Consider the following 16,161-nt stretch of genomic DNA (forward strand, 5'->3'; position numbering starts at 1 on the left):
GAGCAAGTTCCAGGACGACCAGGGCTACACAGAGAAACCCTGTCTCAAAACACCAAAAATCAGCTGGGTGGTGGCGCACGCCTTTAATCCCAGCACATAGAAGGCAGAGGCAGGCAGATCTCTGAGTTTGATGCCAGCCTGGTCTACAGTGATTCCCAGGACAGACAAGACTACACAGAGAAACCCTGTCTTGGAAAACCAAAATCAAAATTAAAATAAAATAGTGAAAAGAAAAAGAATTTGATCAGAGACTTAGAACTTTAAAAAGTACAAGGAGCCAAATAAAAAATTTGAAATTGAAACTGTTATAAGTGATTAATTTAAAAGGGACTATACAGCAGTTTAGACATAGTAGAATTGAATTTCTACCAAGAAGGCAACAGGTCAGTAGAAAATATTCAGTTTTAAGCTTGTGTGTATAAGCACACACAAGAAATACAGACAAGAGTGCAGGAGGCATGAAGAATACATCAAAACGTTTTAACATACATGGACTTGGAGTTACAGAATGAAAGGAGGGAGGACAGAAGAGTATTTAAGAGAAATACTGGTCAATATTTTTCAAAGGCTGATGAAAAAAATGTCACATAAGAGAAACTGAATTTCAAGCAGAATGAATATAACCCATGGACTGAGTGACAAACACAAAGTGGTCAAGAGCAAAGAGAAAGAAAAAACTTCAAGTGTTAGAGCATATTATCTTCAAAGATGCAATAGTCAGATTGGTGGCGGGCTCCTGAACTGGAATAATGACAACCAGAAGACATTGGAAGATTTTCTTTAAAATGTCAAAAGCTTTAAAAAAAAATTAAAAGACTAATATGGAATTTTATACCCAGCAAAGACTACCTTTAAAATTGATGAGATAAAAATGCTTTCAAATTAGCAAAAGCTGAGTGAACTTGTCAATATAAACAAACTGTAAGAAATATTTAAGAAAAATTTCCCTTTAAATACAAAAGACAATGCCCCACAATGCAAGTGTTGAACTCTGGAGAAATAGTGACCAGGAATGAGTGACTCTGATCCCATCTCTGTTCTAATAACTTATCCCAATGGAATAATTTGGTGTAAAATACAAGTTCATATAAAACTGTAGACAATGAGTTACAGGCAAGCCAGAATTTAACAATTTAATGCCATATACACTGTCAGTTTAATTTTAACTCAGTAAAGTTTACAAATTTTAAAGAAACAATGGGAGCTGGGCACTGGGGGACAGGAGTTGAATATGGGGGTCAAAGTGTATTAGAGGACAAGAACATCTGTGAAGATGTGGGACTTGGGACCCGTGGGTGATGTATTTGTTTCAGAGTCCTGTCAGGAATCAAGACAGTCTGTGGCGGATTTAAGATTTACTTATTATATGTATACAAGTGATGCAGGAATCCGCCAAAGCACCTGGAGCTCCACAAGCCGGAGCTGCAGGCAGCTGTGAGCTTTTGGGTACTCTCCACTGCTGAGAGGTCGCTTTGGCCCGTCTATGGTAGATTTAAGAGTTAGCCAGGGCAAGCCTGCAAGTTCGAGGCCAGCCTGGGCCACATAGTTACAGGCCAGGCTGGTGAGACCGGGTCTTAAAAAAAAAAGTCGGCGGCCATGGCGGGCAGTTGGGTCGCGGTGGTGGGTTAAAGGGCAGAGGTCAGAGGCTCAGACCTGAGGAGGCAGCGGTTGCAACAGGAGCGCACCGGCAGTTGGGCGTGGGCGCCCTTGAGGGCACGCCCCCTCCGCCCCGCCAGCCCCGCCCACTCCCGCTCCCGGCTCCAGGCGGAGCGCGCCCAGCACAGGGAGCGAGCTGCGTGGGGATCCCGCGGCGGTCGGGCTCGCGCGGCGCCCTCGCTCCCCCTCCCCTCGGCCCCAGGGCCGCGCGGCCCGCGCCGCTCCGGGAAGATGGCGCTGCACTTTCAGGTCAGTGTGCCGGGCCGCGGGCCTGGAGCGCCGGCGGCGGGCTGTGGTGGTGGTGGTGGTGGGATCCCAGGCCGCGATCCCGAGCACAGCCCCTGGCCCGGGGACGGTGGGGCGGCGGGCTCAGAAGAGCGGGCTGCGCTCGGGCTGCCGAGTCCGCCCTCATCCGCACGGCTGCAGCAGCGTCCGGGCAGGAGGGAGCCGGGACCGAGGGGCAGCCATCCGGCCCTCACGCTCAGCCCGCGGTCCGCGCCCTCCCGGGGAGCCTGAACTCGGAGGCCGGGGCGGCGGGAGCGCGGGAGCGCGGCTAGAGAGCTGTCATTGGCCGGAGGCGGGCGGGCGGGTCGGGGCGCGGCGCGGCCGGGAGCGCGCAGCCTCATTGGAGGAGCCTCGGGGCAGGGCGCGGGCTGCGCCGGAGGGATGCGGCGGCTTCTGCCCAGTGGCTCCCGCACTCTGCGGGTCTTCGTCCCACTGACGTCTACTGAGCCTCCCCCGCTGTGTCTGTTCTGTGGCGGAACGTTCTGGGGGTGCAGGGCGACATCCACTACCACCCTTGTCCTTTTAGACCGCGCGGTAATTACCGCACACGTGAAAACTGTTATGGTAGAATTAGTCACGGGATATCGCGGGAGCACAGACAGGAGGCAGTCCAGCGCGTATGCCGAGGGGAACCTCCACTTGTTACTTGGTTCCCACTGCTGGTACGTACGCCTCTGAGCGAACTACTGCCTTTTAGTCTCTGGAACGTGGGACTTGTAGGAACTGTAGCTGCCCAGGTAAAGAGGAAAGGAAGGCTGCAGAGGCGTAAAGACGGTGTGGGCAAATCAAAGAATTGTGGAAGACCTTGATACACTGCGAAAGTCCGTTCCTGGATCCTAAGACTGATTTGAAAAGAAAGCGCTCCGGGGAGGTTGTGGATGACAGATGACCTTAGTAGCAGAGTCTTAACTTGATGACAGTGTGTCTAAGTGTCACATTCCCCTTGTAGACTTATAAGGATCCTCTGGTCACATGAACTTACTGCTTTATTACTTCTCCTAGGGTATTTCCATCTAGGAAATAGACCCACACTTGGTGTTTTAACTTAACCCCTTTTTTGTTGTTTGTTTGTTTGTTTGTTTAAGGGTTCCTAGGTCAGAATTATTATCACTTTAGTAAATATGTCCTGTGGGGAATTTTTACAGCGAGAACCTACTGTGAATCATAAATAGATAATCATATACATAGTGCAGGTATGTCTTGGGTAAATTAGAAGGTATGGAAGAACTTTGGAACTTTTTTGGACTTGGAAACATGGTGCCTGATAAATTGCCAAGTCCTGGAAGCCTTCTTCATACCCAAGTTCAATATTAAAAAAAAAAAATAGATGTTAATGTCCATACTGGTCAAATCATTCTCAGAAATGTACATTAAAGTGCTATTTTTAGGGCATTGCTTCAGTGTCTTTTTCACACTTGGTAATTAATTAATTATGTGGCTCATTGACATAAATGTCCACAGTGTGGACTGGCCATCTGTGCTTTTATCCTTGAATCCATACCCTGGCTTCCTGGAAGGCAGAGGAAGGCATCATTCCCACGGTCGGTTCAATCACAAGCACCCTAGTTAGGAGCCAGTGAGTTAGGGTGTGCTCTGTCTCCAAAGAAATGGACCCTGGTCATCTCTAGGATGTGGAGGAGCACAACGAGGAAAGACAGAATGGGATAGGTAGCCTGACGATGATACTGGAAAAAGCTTAGTGGACTCTGAGTGATTTGCTCTCTGAATGGTTCTGGAGTCAAAGACTGTCAGCTATTCTTTTTAATCTCCATTTAGGCTGGATGTTCTAGTTGTGACTGAGAAATAAACAACGTTGGTGTGATTAAAAGTGATTTGGGAAAGTTATTGTTAGGCTGAAGTGTGGCAGTCACTGGAATACTTTCCCTTTCTCTCTTAATCATCATAGTTGCTTCATGTTTTCTGTCTGTAGTTCTACTAGTGAGACTTAGGAAAGCTTTGGTCACTCAGTAAATGTGTGCCAGATTCTAAAGCTTGTGCCCACTCCATGGGACCAGTGACTTACCTTGCACTACTTAACTTTCCACTCATTCCTAAGCAGCCTCTGGAGAAATCCAGGGCATTGGAGGCCTCGTTAGAAGATTTTTACTTAATTGCACTATGTTTGAGTATTAGTGGAATCTTTACAGAGAAACAGTTGGTAGAACTTGATGAGTGTAAGTAAACTGGTATGTACCTGGAGTTGTCCAGACTGTGGTTTAAGACACAGTCCATAAAACTCCTTTTGGCACCAACAGCAAATTCAGGGATTTCCCATGGGGAGTGTGCCTCCCCAAGGTATGATGGTTCATCAGTAGGGCTCACTGAGTTCATCAAAAGCTATCAAATTCATAATTGCGATTCATTTTAGGGAAAGAATACAGATTAAAGTTGGCTAAAGGGAGGATATAGAGGATAATCTATGAAGGTTCTAAAATACATTTTTTGTTCTCAGGATAGAATGTTCTCCTGGCATCCATGTTGTGTGTACCATTGCAAGGTGGGAAGGCTCACCTACTCTTTAGTTTCCACAGTATTTAATCAAGCTTCATTAATTAGACATGACAGATAATTTCTAGTTCCACTGGTAACCTGTGACCCAAAATCATCACCCTAAACCAAAACCCTGAAATTGTGACTACCAAGTATGGTCAGTGCTTGTCCTAAAAAAATAACTCCTGTCAACTATGACATAGATTATCTACCAGAAACTGAGGGCAAAGGTCAGGCCTCTTTTAGGGCAAGACTTCTGTCCTAGTTAGGGTTTTTATTGCTGTGAAGAGACACCATGACCATGGCAACTCTTATAAAGGAAAAACATTTAATTGGAGTGGCTTACATTTTCAGAGGGTTAATCCATTATCATCATGGTGTGATGTGGTGGTGTGCAGGCATGGTGCTGGAGAAGGAGCTGAGGGTCCTACTTCTTGGCTTGCAGGCAACAGGAAGTGGTCTGTGACACTAGGTGGTATCTTGAGCATATATGAGACCTCAAACTCTACCTCCACAGTGACACACTTCCTCCAACAGGACCACACATACTCCAAAAAGGCCTTACCTCCTAATAGTGCCACTCCCTTTGGGGTGCATTTTCTTTCAAACCACTACCATATTTCACTCCCTGGCCCCTCTCAAAGACTTATAGCCATATCATAATGCAAAAATGCATTTAGTCCAGCTTCAAAAGTCCCCATAGTCTATTATATAGTCTCAACAATGTTTAAAAGTTCAAAGTATAAAGTTGCTTCTGAGATATATGTAATCTCTTAACTGTAATCTCCCATAAAATCAAAATAAAAAAACCAAATCATATACTTCCAACATATAATGGCACAGAATATACATTACCATTTCAAAATGTGGAGAAGGGAGTATAGTGAGGAAATACTGGACCAAAGCAAGACAGAAAACCAGGTGGGCAAACTCCAAATTCTGCATCTCCATGTCTGATGTCAAAATACTCTTCAGATCTCCAGCTCATTTCAGCTTTGTTGACTACAATACACTTCTTTCTTGGACTGGTTTCACCCCTTGTTAGCAGCTTTCCTCAGCAGGTATCCCATGCCTCTCGCTTCTCTAACATCTTGGGGTCTCCAAGGCAGTCCAGGATTCAACTTCATAGCTTCACTCAATAGTCTCTCTAGGCCTTCAGGGATACCCCTACACGTTCCTGACCTTGGTGGCTTTCCTTAGTCGCAGTCGGAGATTCCATAATGCCTTTCTTCTGTCCTTGACTCTAAAGCCAGAACCAAGTGGCTGAAGCTGCCAAATTCTGCTGCTTGCTGGGGCTGGAATATGGATGCCCCCTCATTCAATTACATCTTCCCCAGCTTTCTGTTTTCAGTAATTCCTTCACTACCTAAGCTTGGCTGTTCTGAATTTCCTCTGTAGACCAGGCTGGCCTCAAACTCGGATAGCCACCATCCTCTACCTTCTGAGTGCTGGGATTGAAGGCCTGCACTACCACACCTGGCTCTAAACTTCTCTTTAATTTGTTCACACATTTGGAAATTTAGCTGGTGGGATCTTGCCCTGAGGTCACCACTCCCTTTATTCCATTTCTTAAGCTGTTTATCTCCTTGAACACAGGACTTAGCTCCATTTCATTTTTTGGGTGCTCATTTTCTCCTTAAATTTTACATTTTATAATTTACCTTGCTCAGCTTGCTCCTTTGAGTTATAAATCTTCACTAGAGTTACCACTAATAACCACACGACAGAGTCTATATTAGGCTGTTTTGAGTTTTCTTCTGCCAATGGAATTAATCCAAAACTTTTCAATTTAACCTCAGGCAGACTCTTTGGACAAGGGCAAAAAGCAGCCACTTTCCTCATCAAAGTACCACAAGAGTGATCTCTAGACAGCATAATAAAATTCTTCTCTGAAATCTCCTGAGCCAGTACCCCACAGTTCAATTCACTCTTCGCACCCTGTTTTCCATGTTCCTACTAGTATGGCCCATTAAGCAGCACTTAAAATGTTCAACTGCTTTTCTAATTCATACTCCCATGGTCCATATTCCTTCAAACAAAAGCATGTTCAGGCCTATCACAGCAATACTCTAGTCAAAGTTAGGGTTTCTATTGCTGTGAAGAGACATCATGACCATGGCAACTCTTACAAAGGAAAAACATTTAATTGGGGTGGCTTACAGTCAGAGGTTTAGTCCATTATCATCATGGTATGACGTGGTGTGCAGGTGTTACACCAGAGTCATGAGCCCCCCAGAGATCACCAGGAGTCCAAGTTCATATGCAAAAGCAAAGAGCCTTTATTGCAAGCTCAAGCTTGGGCTGTCTGTCTGTTCGAATAGCAATTGGATCAGGGAGAGCATTGAGCTCAGTTGAGGCAGGGTTTTTAAGGAGTAAAGGCTGGAGGGATCAGGGAATTGCAGATTCAGATGGGTGTTGAACTCCTGATTGGGCAGGAGTGAAGTAACAGAAGTTTTGTCAAACAGGGATTGGTGCTGGTGTTGCTGCAAGGAAATTGGCAACCTATATACAAGTGATGTAAGCTATCCTTTATGTTCCATATCATTTTTGTTTGTCTCAATTCTGATTGGTCTCCCACAGGGTTCAGTTTGTTGCTTTTCCTGGTTATTGTAATAGTGAGGCCTAGTCCCGGTATTGTTAGTCTGCAGCCTGTCATGGCAGCACTAATGTTACGTTTGGCCTCTTCACAGACAGACATGGTGCTGGAGAAGTAGCTGAGGGTTCTACATCTTGGCTTGCAGGCAACAGGAGTGGTGATACTGGGTGGTATCTTGAGCATATATGAGACCTCAAAGCCTACCTCCACAGTGACACACTTCCTCCAACAAGAACTCACCTAGTCCAACAAGGCCATACCTCCTAATAGTACCACTCCCTTTGGGTGATATTTTCTTTCAAACCACCGCAACTACTTTTTTTTTTTATTCTCTCATATATTACATCCCAACTGCAGTTTCCCCTCCATTCTCTCCTCCCAGTCCCCTCCCACCCATCCACTCCTCATCCAGTTCCCCTCAGAAAAGGGCAGGCCTCCCAGGGATATCATCCAAACATGGCATATCAAGTTGTAATAAGACTAGGCATGTCTCCTCATATTAAGGCTGGATGAGGCAAGCCAGGAGGAGGAAAAGGGTCCTCAAAGCAGTCACAATAGTCAGAAACAGCCCCTGCTCCCACTGTTAAGAATTCCACAAGAATTCCAAGCTACACAACCATAACATATATGGGAGGGTCTAGGTCAGTTCCATGTAGACTTCCTGGTTGTTGGAGTCTCTGTGAGCCCCGATGAGCCTTAGTTAGTTGATTTTGTGTGTGTGTGTGTTTTTTTTTTTGGTGTGTGTGTGTGTGTGTGTGTGTGTGTAGTCCTTGGCCCCCTATAGTCCTTCCTACCCCTCTTCTGCAGGAATCCCTGAGCTCCACATAATGTTTGGCTATGGGTGTCTGCATCTGCTCTCATCAGTTGCTGGATGAATATGCTAGGCTCTGGTCTACAAGTATAGCAGAATATCATTAGGAATCATTTCATTGACTTTTTTTTTTTTTTTTGCCAGTCATGTTTGGTTCTTTCCTAGGTCTCTGGGCTGTCCAGCCTCTGGGTCCTGGCCCTCCAGACAGGGTCAGGTGTGGACTCCCTCTTGTGGCATGGATTTTAAGCTGGACCAGTCATTGGTTGCTTGGCACTTGCCCAAGGACTGTGCCACCTTCACCCCAGCACATCTTGCAGGCAGAACAAATTGTAGGTGGAAGGTTTTGTGTCTAGGTTGGTGTCCCAGACCCTCCACTTGAGACCTTGCCTGGTTACAGAAGATGGCTAGTTCAGGCTCTGAGTCACCCATTACTAAGAGTCTTAGCTAGGGTCACCCTCATAGATTCCTGGAAGCTCCCATTGCTCTACTGAAATGCTCCCCAATTGCAAGAGGAACTAAGAATAGGGAAAGCAGAAGATATCATGAAGCTTGTGAGTGTAGGTCCTGGTCTGGAACTCTAGCACCACTGGAAAGGGACACTTGGACTGGAAATCTGCTGGAGTCATGTCTAATTCGGTTTCTGCTGGTTGGGTGTTATTTTTAGTACCTTTCTGGAAAGCTTTTGTAGACATATGTCAGGGTAGGTTAAAAGTAGGAATTAGACACTGTTGAAGGTAGATGACAGCTGAGGAATAGAGTGGCAGGATGGCAGAGGGTGAGGGAGGTGCCTGCTGCATATATAGACTTGTCATTGGCTCAGCTTTGTCTGTTTACTCTATGACTCTTGTGCAACTTACATATATGTGCCCTGTTAATTTCAGTTTTTCTACCTGTGAAATGGGCACACTAAAATTATGTAGTTTGCAGGAGTCTGGTTTTCAGAATTAGCTTAAGATGAGACTACTCCTGTAAACTGTGAGGCACCTAAAGAACTATTTGGTTGTTGCAAAAGTACTGTAGTTTTGCATTGTGGAAATTTGTCATTTGATATGCTTAACACATGGTTATGTTGTGAATCATCTTAATATGCATTTCTCACTGTATGCCTTTTGCTAGTGACATTACTATTTATTTTAGATTTCTATTACGGAAATGCTGAAGACAAAAAGCAAATTGGAGTGATTTTTAAAATTTTAGTTGTTTATGTCTGTCTTAGGGTTACTATTGCTGTGAAGAGACACCATGACCACAGCAACTCTTACAAAGGAAAACATTTAACTGGGGCTGGCTTACAGTTCAGAGGTTTAGTCCATTATTATCATGGTGGGGAACATGGCAGCATGCAGGTAGACATGGTGCTGGAACGGTAGCTGAGAGTTGTACATCTTGATCAACAGGCAACAAGAAGTGAACTGAGACTGGTGTGACTTGAGCATACATGAGACCTCAAAGCCTGCCTCCACAGTGGCACACTTCCTTCAAAAAGGCCACACCTACTCCAACAAAGCCACACCTTCTAATATCGCCACTCCCTGTGAGCTTATGGAGGCAATCACATTCAAACTACCACAGTTACTGTGTATGTGCTGTGGTGCACGTGTGGAGGTTAAACTACAGCTTTGTGTAGTAGGTTCTCTTTGTACATGGGTTCCAGCTACCTGTTAAGCCATCTGTAAATGATTTTTTTTGTTCAAGTATAAAATGGGTCAATGGCAGCAGAGACAATTTCAACAGAGCATTTGGCCCATGAACTGCTAATGAATATATAGTGCAGTGGTGGTTCAATAAAGTTTGCAAAGGGATTGAGAGCCCTGAAATTGAGGAGCAGTGTGCCTGGCCATCAGAAGTTGACAATGATTCATGGAAAGCAGTCATTGAAACTGATCCTCTTATAACTGTGAAGTTGCCAGAGAACTCAGTGTGGACCATTCATGGTCATTTGACATTTGAAGCAAATTGGAAAGGCAGAGAAGCTTGGTAAATGGATTCCTCATGAGCCGATCAAACATCTTTTAGAAAAAAATGTTTTGAATTGGTGTCTCTCTTATTCTTTACAACAATGATGAACCATTTCTTGATCAGATTGTGACATCTGACAGAAAAATGGATTATATATGACAATTGCTGATGACTAGCTCAGTGGTTGGACTAAGGAGAATCCAAAGTACTTCCCAGAGCCAAACTTGTACCATAAGAAGGTCATGGTCACAGTTGTGTGGTCTGCTGCTAGTCTGATCCACTACCAACTGAATTCTGGTCAAACCACTACATCTGAGAAGCATGCTCAGCAAATCCATGACATGTGCGCCAGAAGCTGTAGCACCCACAGCTGGCATTGGTCAGTGTTCAGAAAAGGCCTTCTCCAGGACAAACCTAGACTGCAAGTTGCACGATGGATGCATGCTTCAGTCGTTGACTTTTGCCTCATCCACTATGTTTACTTGACCTCTTGCCAACTGACTACCACTTCAAGTACCTTGACAGTGTTTTACAATGAAAAATCACTTTTTAACCCATAGGATGAGGAAATTGCTTTCTAAAAATTTGTCTTAATTTCAAAGCATGGGTCTAAAGGAGTAAATAAAATTATTTCTTATTGGCAAAAATATATTAGTTTGTAATGGTTCATATTTTGATTAATAAAGTTGTGTTTTAAACCTAGTTATAATTATTTGAAATTCACAATCCAAACCTGCAATTCCTTTTGCACCAATGTAATATCCAATTCATTGTTGAAGGAAGAGTTAGTTCCAAGAGGCCCAGGAGTAATCCTTCAGGGATGCTCAACTAACAGAAGAAGAACAGTTTGTAGGAGACAAGTAACCTCAAACTGAAGGCAGTGTATATGAGTGGCAGTCATGAAGCTTGATTCCAGAAGGCAGGAAAGATACAGGGAAGTAATTGAAAAGAACTTTAGAGTCTATTGTAGTGGGATATTTGAGGTTTATGTTTTTAAAGATTATTAGCATTTTTTGTTGTGTTTTCTGGAACAGAAGCTTTTTTATTGAAATATAATGGTACATAATAACATACACATGTTTAAACTGCAATAGCATGAGTTTTGGCATATGTGTACATCTATGAAATTGTCACTAAAATATGAAAATAGCCATTGCTCACGTATGTTTCCCTGTGCTCTTAGGCTTCTTTGCTGTCCTCCTGACTGCCTTCTCCTCCCGTCCTCCCTTCTTTACTGTCCTCCTGACTGCCTTCTCCTCCTCTCCTCCCTTCCTTCTTTGCTGTCCTCCTGACTGCCTTCTCCTCCTCTCCTCCCTCCCTTCTTTGCTGTCCTCCTGACTGCCTTCTCCTCCTCTCCTCCCTCCCTTCTTTCCTGTTCTCCTGACTGCCTTCTCCTCCCGTCCTCCCTCCCTTCTTTGCTGTCCTCCTGACCGCCTTCTCCTCCCGTCCTCCCTCCCTTCTTTGCTGTCCTCCTGACTGCCTTCTCCTCTCGTCCTCCCTCCCTTCTTTGCTGTCCTCCTGACTGCCTTCTCCTCCCTTCCTCCCTTCTTTGCTGTCCCTTCCACCTAGTCAAGGAGCCAGTAACCTGCTTCCTAGTAACAAAGTACCATGTGAGCATATTTTTGTTGCATGGTTTTGCTTTAGTGTTCATCTGTTGATGGAGATTAATGCAAGACTTTTTGTATAGAAAGAAATCATATTTGGGGGCCAGTAATTGTATGTCAGATATAAAGAAATACATCCATAAAATTGGGAAGATCTTGGGTTTTTTCTTTGCTTTTGGTTTTTTTTGAGACAGGGCCTCACTGTTTAGCCCTGTCTGGCCTGGAATTCATGGTGTAGACCAGTAGGCTTCAAGTTCAGTGCCTTTTGAGTGCTGGGATTAAAGAATGCTGCCACCATGCCTGGCTAAGAAGATCTGTATTTAATCTGAAGGCAAGATTGTATCATTGTCTCCTAGGGTATTACAGTGGGTGCTTTCTGTTCATATTTGATAGTTACTCTTGGAGGTTTTCCAGGGCCAGTTCTTCTCATTGTACTTATTATTTATGTATGCTTCTAATGTTGACACTAGACACGAATGTTGATACCGTATAGCGGTTTTAATAATCCAGACATGTCGGTAGATTGGACAGGATGCATTTCTGAGACATTCTCCCCACATTCTCAGACAGCAGCTTATAAAAACTAAGATGAAAAATTACCAGTCCACCGTGAAAGATAAAATGACTATCGGTAGGTTCTCTGGAAAAACCAAGTGCTAATCAGAAGGTTGGTTGGTTAGCAATGTCTGGATAATACTTTTCTACAAGGGCAAGAATCATTCTGTTTGGAAAGGTTTAACGTTTAACATACCAGAATTTTTTTTTTAAACCATTACAGTAACAGAAAACTTGGTGCCCCCTTCAAATCTTTTATAAAAGTTTGAACTTTCCCCTTTTAATTTTGTACCACTTTGCATTTGTTAATAATTTTAGATATTGGGCCTGGAGAGATGACTCAGTGGTTAAGAACACTGGATGCTCTTCCAGAGGACCTGGGCTTGATTCCCAGCACCCAGAATATGGCTAACAGTTCCAGGGGATCCAAAGCCCCCTTCTGAAGGCAGTACATGCATGTAGTGCACAGACGTACATGCAAATAAAACACTCATATACATACAAATAAATGTTAAAACACTCATATATGTACACACACACACACACACAAAACGACAATTTTAAAGTAATTTGAAACATCTTTGGAGAAAAAGGGTGATTGGTAATGTCGACTGAACACTAACTATATACCTGTCTTTCTGTCTTAAAGTTTATTAAATCAATATAGCAAAGCAAATAACATCCAGACCTTTCCACATATTTCTTAATAGGATTACATAGGTAATTAGATATCATTGACTTGATTAATATTAACATTTATATATTTTTAAATGCTAGTTTCCTAGGTCTTTTGTAACACATGCTACAAATGGAGTGACTTACAACTCAACTTTATTCTCAGTTCTGAACACCAGAGGACTGACAAAGGGCAAATGGGGTTGGTTTTTTCTGGAGGCTTCTGCCCTAGTGTCTCACCGCTTTGGCAGCTTTGGTGCTTCTTGGTTTTAGATGTGACTCTCCAGTCTCTGCCTGTCTTGCTGTGGCCTTCTCCTCTATATCTCTGCATCTGAAATGTCTCCCTCCCTCTCCTTTCCTCTCTCTAGAAAATGACTCTCTTTTTTTTTTTTTTTCAGAGAGAGTGGTGATAATGACCATTAAAAGTATGGCCAACTTCCATGTTCATGAAAGTTACCTTTGCAAGGAGTTTTATGAGGGTGCAAATGATACTTTAGGGAAGTGAACATTAGGAAGTGAACTTTAGGAAGTACCTACAAGAACATTCTGTGTTTGGGGCTCTGTGTCTCACTGTCAAATTTCATAATGCTTTAAGAGTCCCAGCCAGGCACTCACATGTCCCAGCTGTATTGGTGCACTGAGAGAAGGCATGTCCCAGCTTTCTGATCAGTCTTCATATTTGCATCCAGTTCTGGGGAAAGTTCTACTGGACAGGGAAGGGGGCCAGTCCCCCCCCCCATCAGAAAAGACTTCTTTACTTTGTTTAGAAATTTCCTATGAAGCCCAGGATAGCCTTGAATTCTCAGTCTTCTTGACTCAGCCTCCTGAATACTGGGATTATAGAAATATGCAATGATGTCCTTCCTTATAAGGATGCCAGTAATTGGGTTTAGAGTTAGATTTAGTGCCCACTGCAGATCTAGGATGATTTCATCTAAATTCCTTAACTAAGGGTTTATAAAGACCCAATTTCTAATGAAGATTTTATTCATAGACTCTGAGGGTTAGGAATTAGACCTGTCTTTTAGGGGTATAGTTCTTTACAGTATTATAAAATATGCTCTGTGCATACCACTCGGCCTCACTAACTCTTAGTGAATTGATGAACATAGGACAGTACTCCTGCATCTTCGCAGATGGTGGGGTTTCAGGTATGTGCCACTGTGCCTGGTGAGATCCTTTAATGAATCAATTTGAAACTGTAGTTTTGGACTCCTATCTGAAAATGCTCTAGTCTTCACTACTGGGTTGTGTCACAGATAGGGAAGTGGGAAATGTGGAGATAAAAAGAGAGAAGTGGAAACAAGGATGGGAGTCATGGTGTCTCCTGTTTTAATGGTTGCTTGGGTATCTGAGTGGTGTGAAGCCTACTGCAGCTATAAGCTGTGCCTAAAAATTCAGGCCAGAAAGGAACAAAATTGGCATTTCTTTTGGAATAACCCAGTTCATTTGGCTGCCTGTTTTTTTTTTTTTTTTTTTTTTTTTTTTTTTTTTTTTTTTTTTTTTTTTCGAGACAGGGTTTCTCTGTGTAGCTTTGCGCCTTTCCTGGCACTCGCTTTGGAGACCAGGCTGGCCTTGAACTCACAGAGATCCGCCTACCTCTGCCTCCCAAGTGCTGGGATTAAAGGTGTGCGCCACCACCACCCGGCGGCTGCCTGTTTTTAAAATCTCTGCCAAGTGAAATAATTTGTTTCAGTGAATGGCTTTAACAAGATTCTTTTAAGCTGATCTCACTTGGTAGTTCATTGTTTCCATGTATTCTATATCATCAGATGGCATTGTATGTGTAGACAGAATGAGTTAGTCTTTGTGCTTATAAAAAGTTGTGCAATAATTAGAATGTTGTTAGAAATATTGTAGGATCAAAAATCATGACCTGTAGCACTCTGAGTTCAGAAGACCCAGATCAGTGTACATATAATTATCATTAGTTCTTTTGTTACAGGTGTAGGATTGGAAACAACAGAAGAGTATAAACTGAGCTATTGACAGCTTGTTTGTGGTCATTCTCCCTACCCTACTCTAGCTTTGTTGGGCATCTCCTGGCTGTGTACTGGCCAATGTTTAATGCCTTGAAATGAATACACTGATTTTATTTCAAGCCCTTGTAAATGCTTTTCCTTTGCCTACACTACCCTCTAGTCTTTTCTTCATCTGGTTTACCCCTAGGTTTGAGGCACTCTTGGCTTTGAACATTTTAGCATATATATATTTTTTTCAGGCATAACTTTCTAACTCCTTAAGGAGAGAGTCGTCCCCATTTAATTTACATTGCATAAGTCAGATAAGTAATTGGGGAACTAGGAGATGTTCTTGTTTTGTTACTGTAGCTAAGTGAGTCATTGCTGTTCAATAACTATGTATTGAATGAATTTAGAAGCATCCTTTCTGCATCTCATTTTCTGTGTTTAATATATTTATTTCTTCATTTAAGTCAAATGTCTTTTTTTCTCCCTCTGAAGAGTTTGGCCGAATTGGAAACATTGTGCACTCATCTTTACGTAGGGACTGATCTCACAGAAAGAATAGAGGCTGAGAAAGCACTCTTGGAACTGATTGACAGCCCAGAATGTCTCAGCAAGTGTCAACTTTTATTAGAACAAGGAACAGTAAGTATGTGATGAATGATTAACCATGAAAGGCCAGTGTTAATGATGATAGCAGTGGTTAGCAGTGATACTTATAGCTTTTGCCACATCTATTTATTATAATTTCCTGTCAAGGGGGTTAAGCGGGAAAGAACTAGAAAGCCAAGGAAACAAACATAGCAAACAGCCACACAGTAGAAATAGGAATGTGTTGAATAGTTTCTTGGTTCTTCTTGGCCTACTTTTATGTCACATTTTATGTGTTTATTTTAGCAGTGCTAGGGAATGAACCAGGGCCTTGCTAGGCAAGCTTTCTATTGCCATTTCTATTACATCCCCAGCTCTAACAATTATATTTCAGAAGTAACTTTAAAAAAAAAAAATCCAAATGTTGTAGGTAGGTAATGATTAACTCTAGAAAATCAAAAGATTGTTCAGAAGAGTGCTCACTGCTTCTTCATACTTCCATTCTAGACATTCATAGCTATATCTGTATGTGTGTGTGTATGTATGTATGTATATATGTATGTATGTTCAGAGAGATAGAGAGAGAGAGAGAGAGAGAGAGAGAGAGAGAGAGAGAGAGAATAGAGTGCTGACTCAGCAGTCAGCACATATTAAAACATAACCAAATACTGTACTGCTTATTTGGCCTATGTACATGAATTAAAGTAGTTCACTGTGTAGTTAGAGAGGCACAGATGTATAAATAAAAAGGTGTGAAATGATATGGAGAATACTACAGAAAGAGACTTATGTTTTACAGAAAAGTGACAAGCTTTCCAAAAAGGGCCAAGTATTTTAGGCTTTGTGAGCCAAAATTGATATTTCATAAGTATACATATAATAATAGAGAAAACAAATACTGAAAGTTTTGTTGGTAAAATTCAAATTTTAATTATTGAATGTAGTTTTTTAAGTCATACAGGTTGGCTGATAAAA

General features: G+C 42.7%; 1 protein-coding gene across 2 annotated transcripts in view; it reads left to right on the forward strand.

Moving 5' to 3' along the window:
• The first annotated feature begins 1,759 nt into the window (after nt 1-1,759).
• Nucleotides 1,760-16,161, forward strand: part of Ranbp17 (RAN binding protein 17) — a 341,764-nt gene continuing 327,362 nt past the window's right edge. For both annotated transcript variants that reach the window (XM_037200543.1, XM_037200544.1), the window contains exons 1-2: nt 1,760-1,905; nt 15,094-15,240. In XM_037200543.1, the coding sequence (XP_037056438.1) occupies nt 1,888-1,905; nt 15,094-15,240 (165 nt within the window). In that variant the 5' untranslated portion in view covers nt 1,760-1,887. The remainder of the gene's footprint in view (nt 1,906-15,093; nt 15,241-16,161) is intronic.

Source organism: Peromyscus leucopus, chromosome 8b, assembly GCF_004664715.2.
Source record: "Peromyscus leucopus breed LL Stock chromosome 8b, UCI_PerLeu_2.1, whole genome shotgun sequence".
Taxonomy (NCBI): domain Eukaryota; kingdom Metazoa; phylum Chordata; class Mammalia; order Rodentia; family Cricetidae; genus Peromyscus; species Peromyscus leucopus.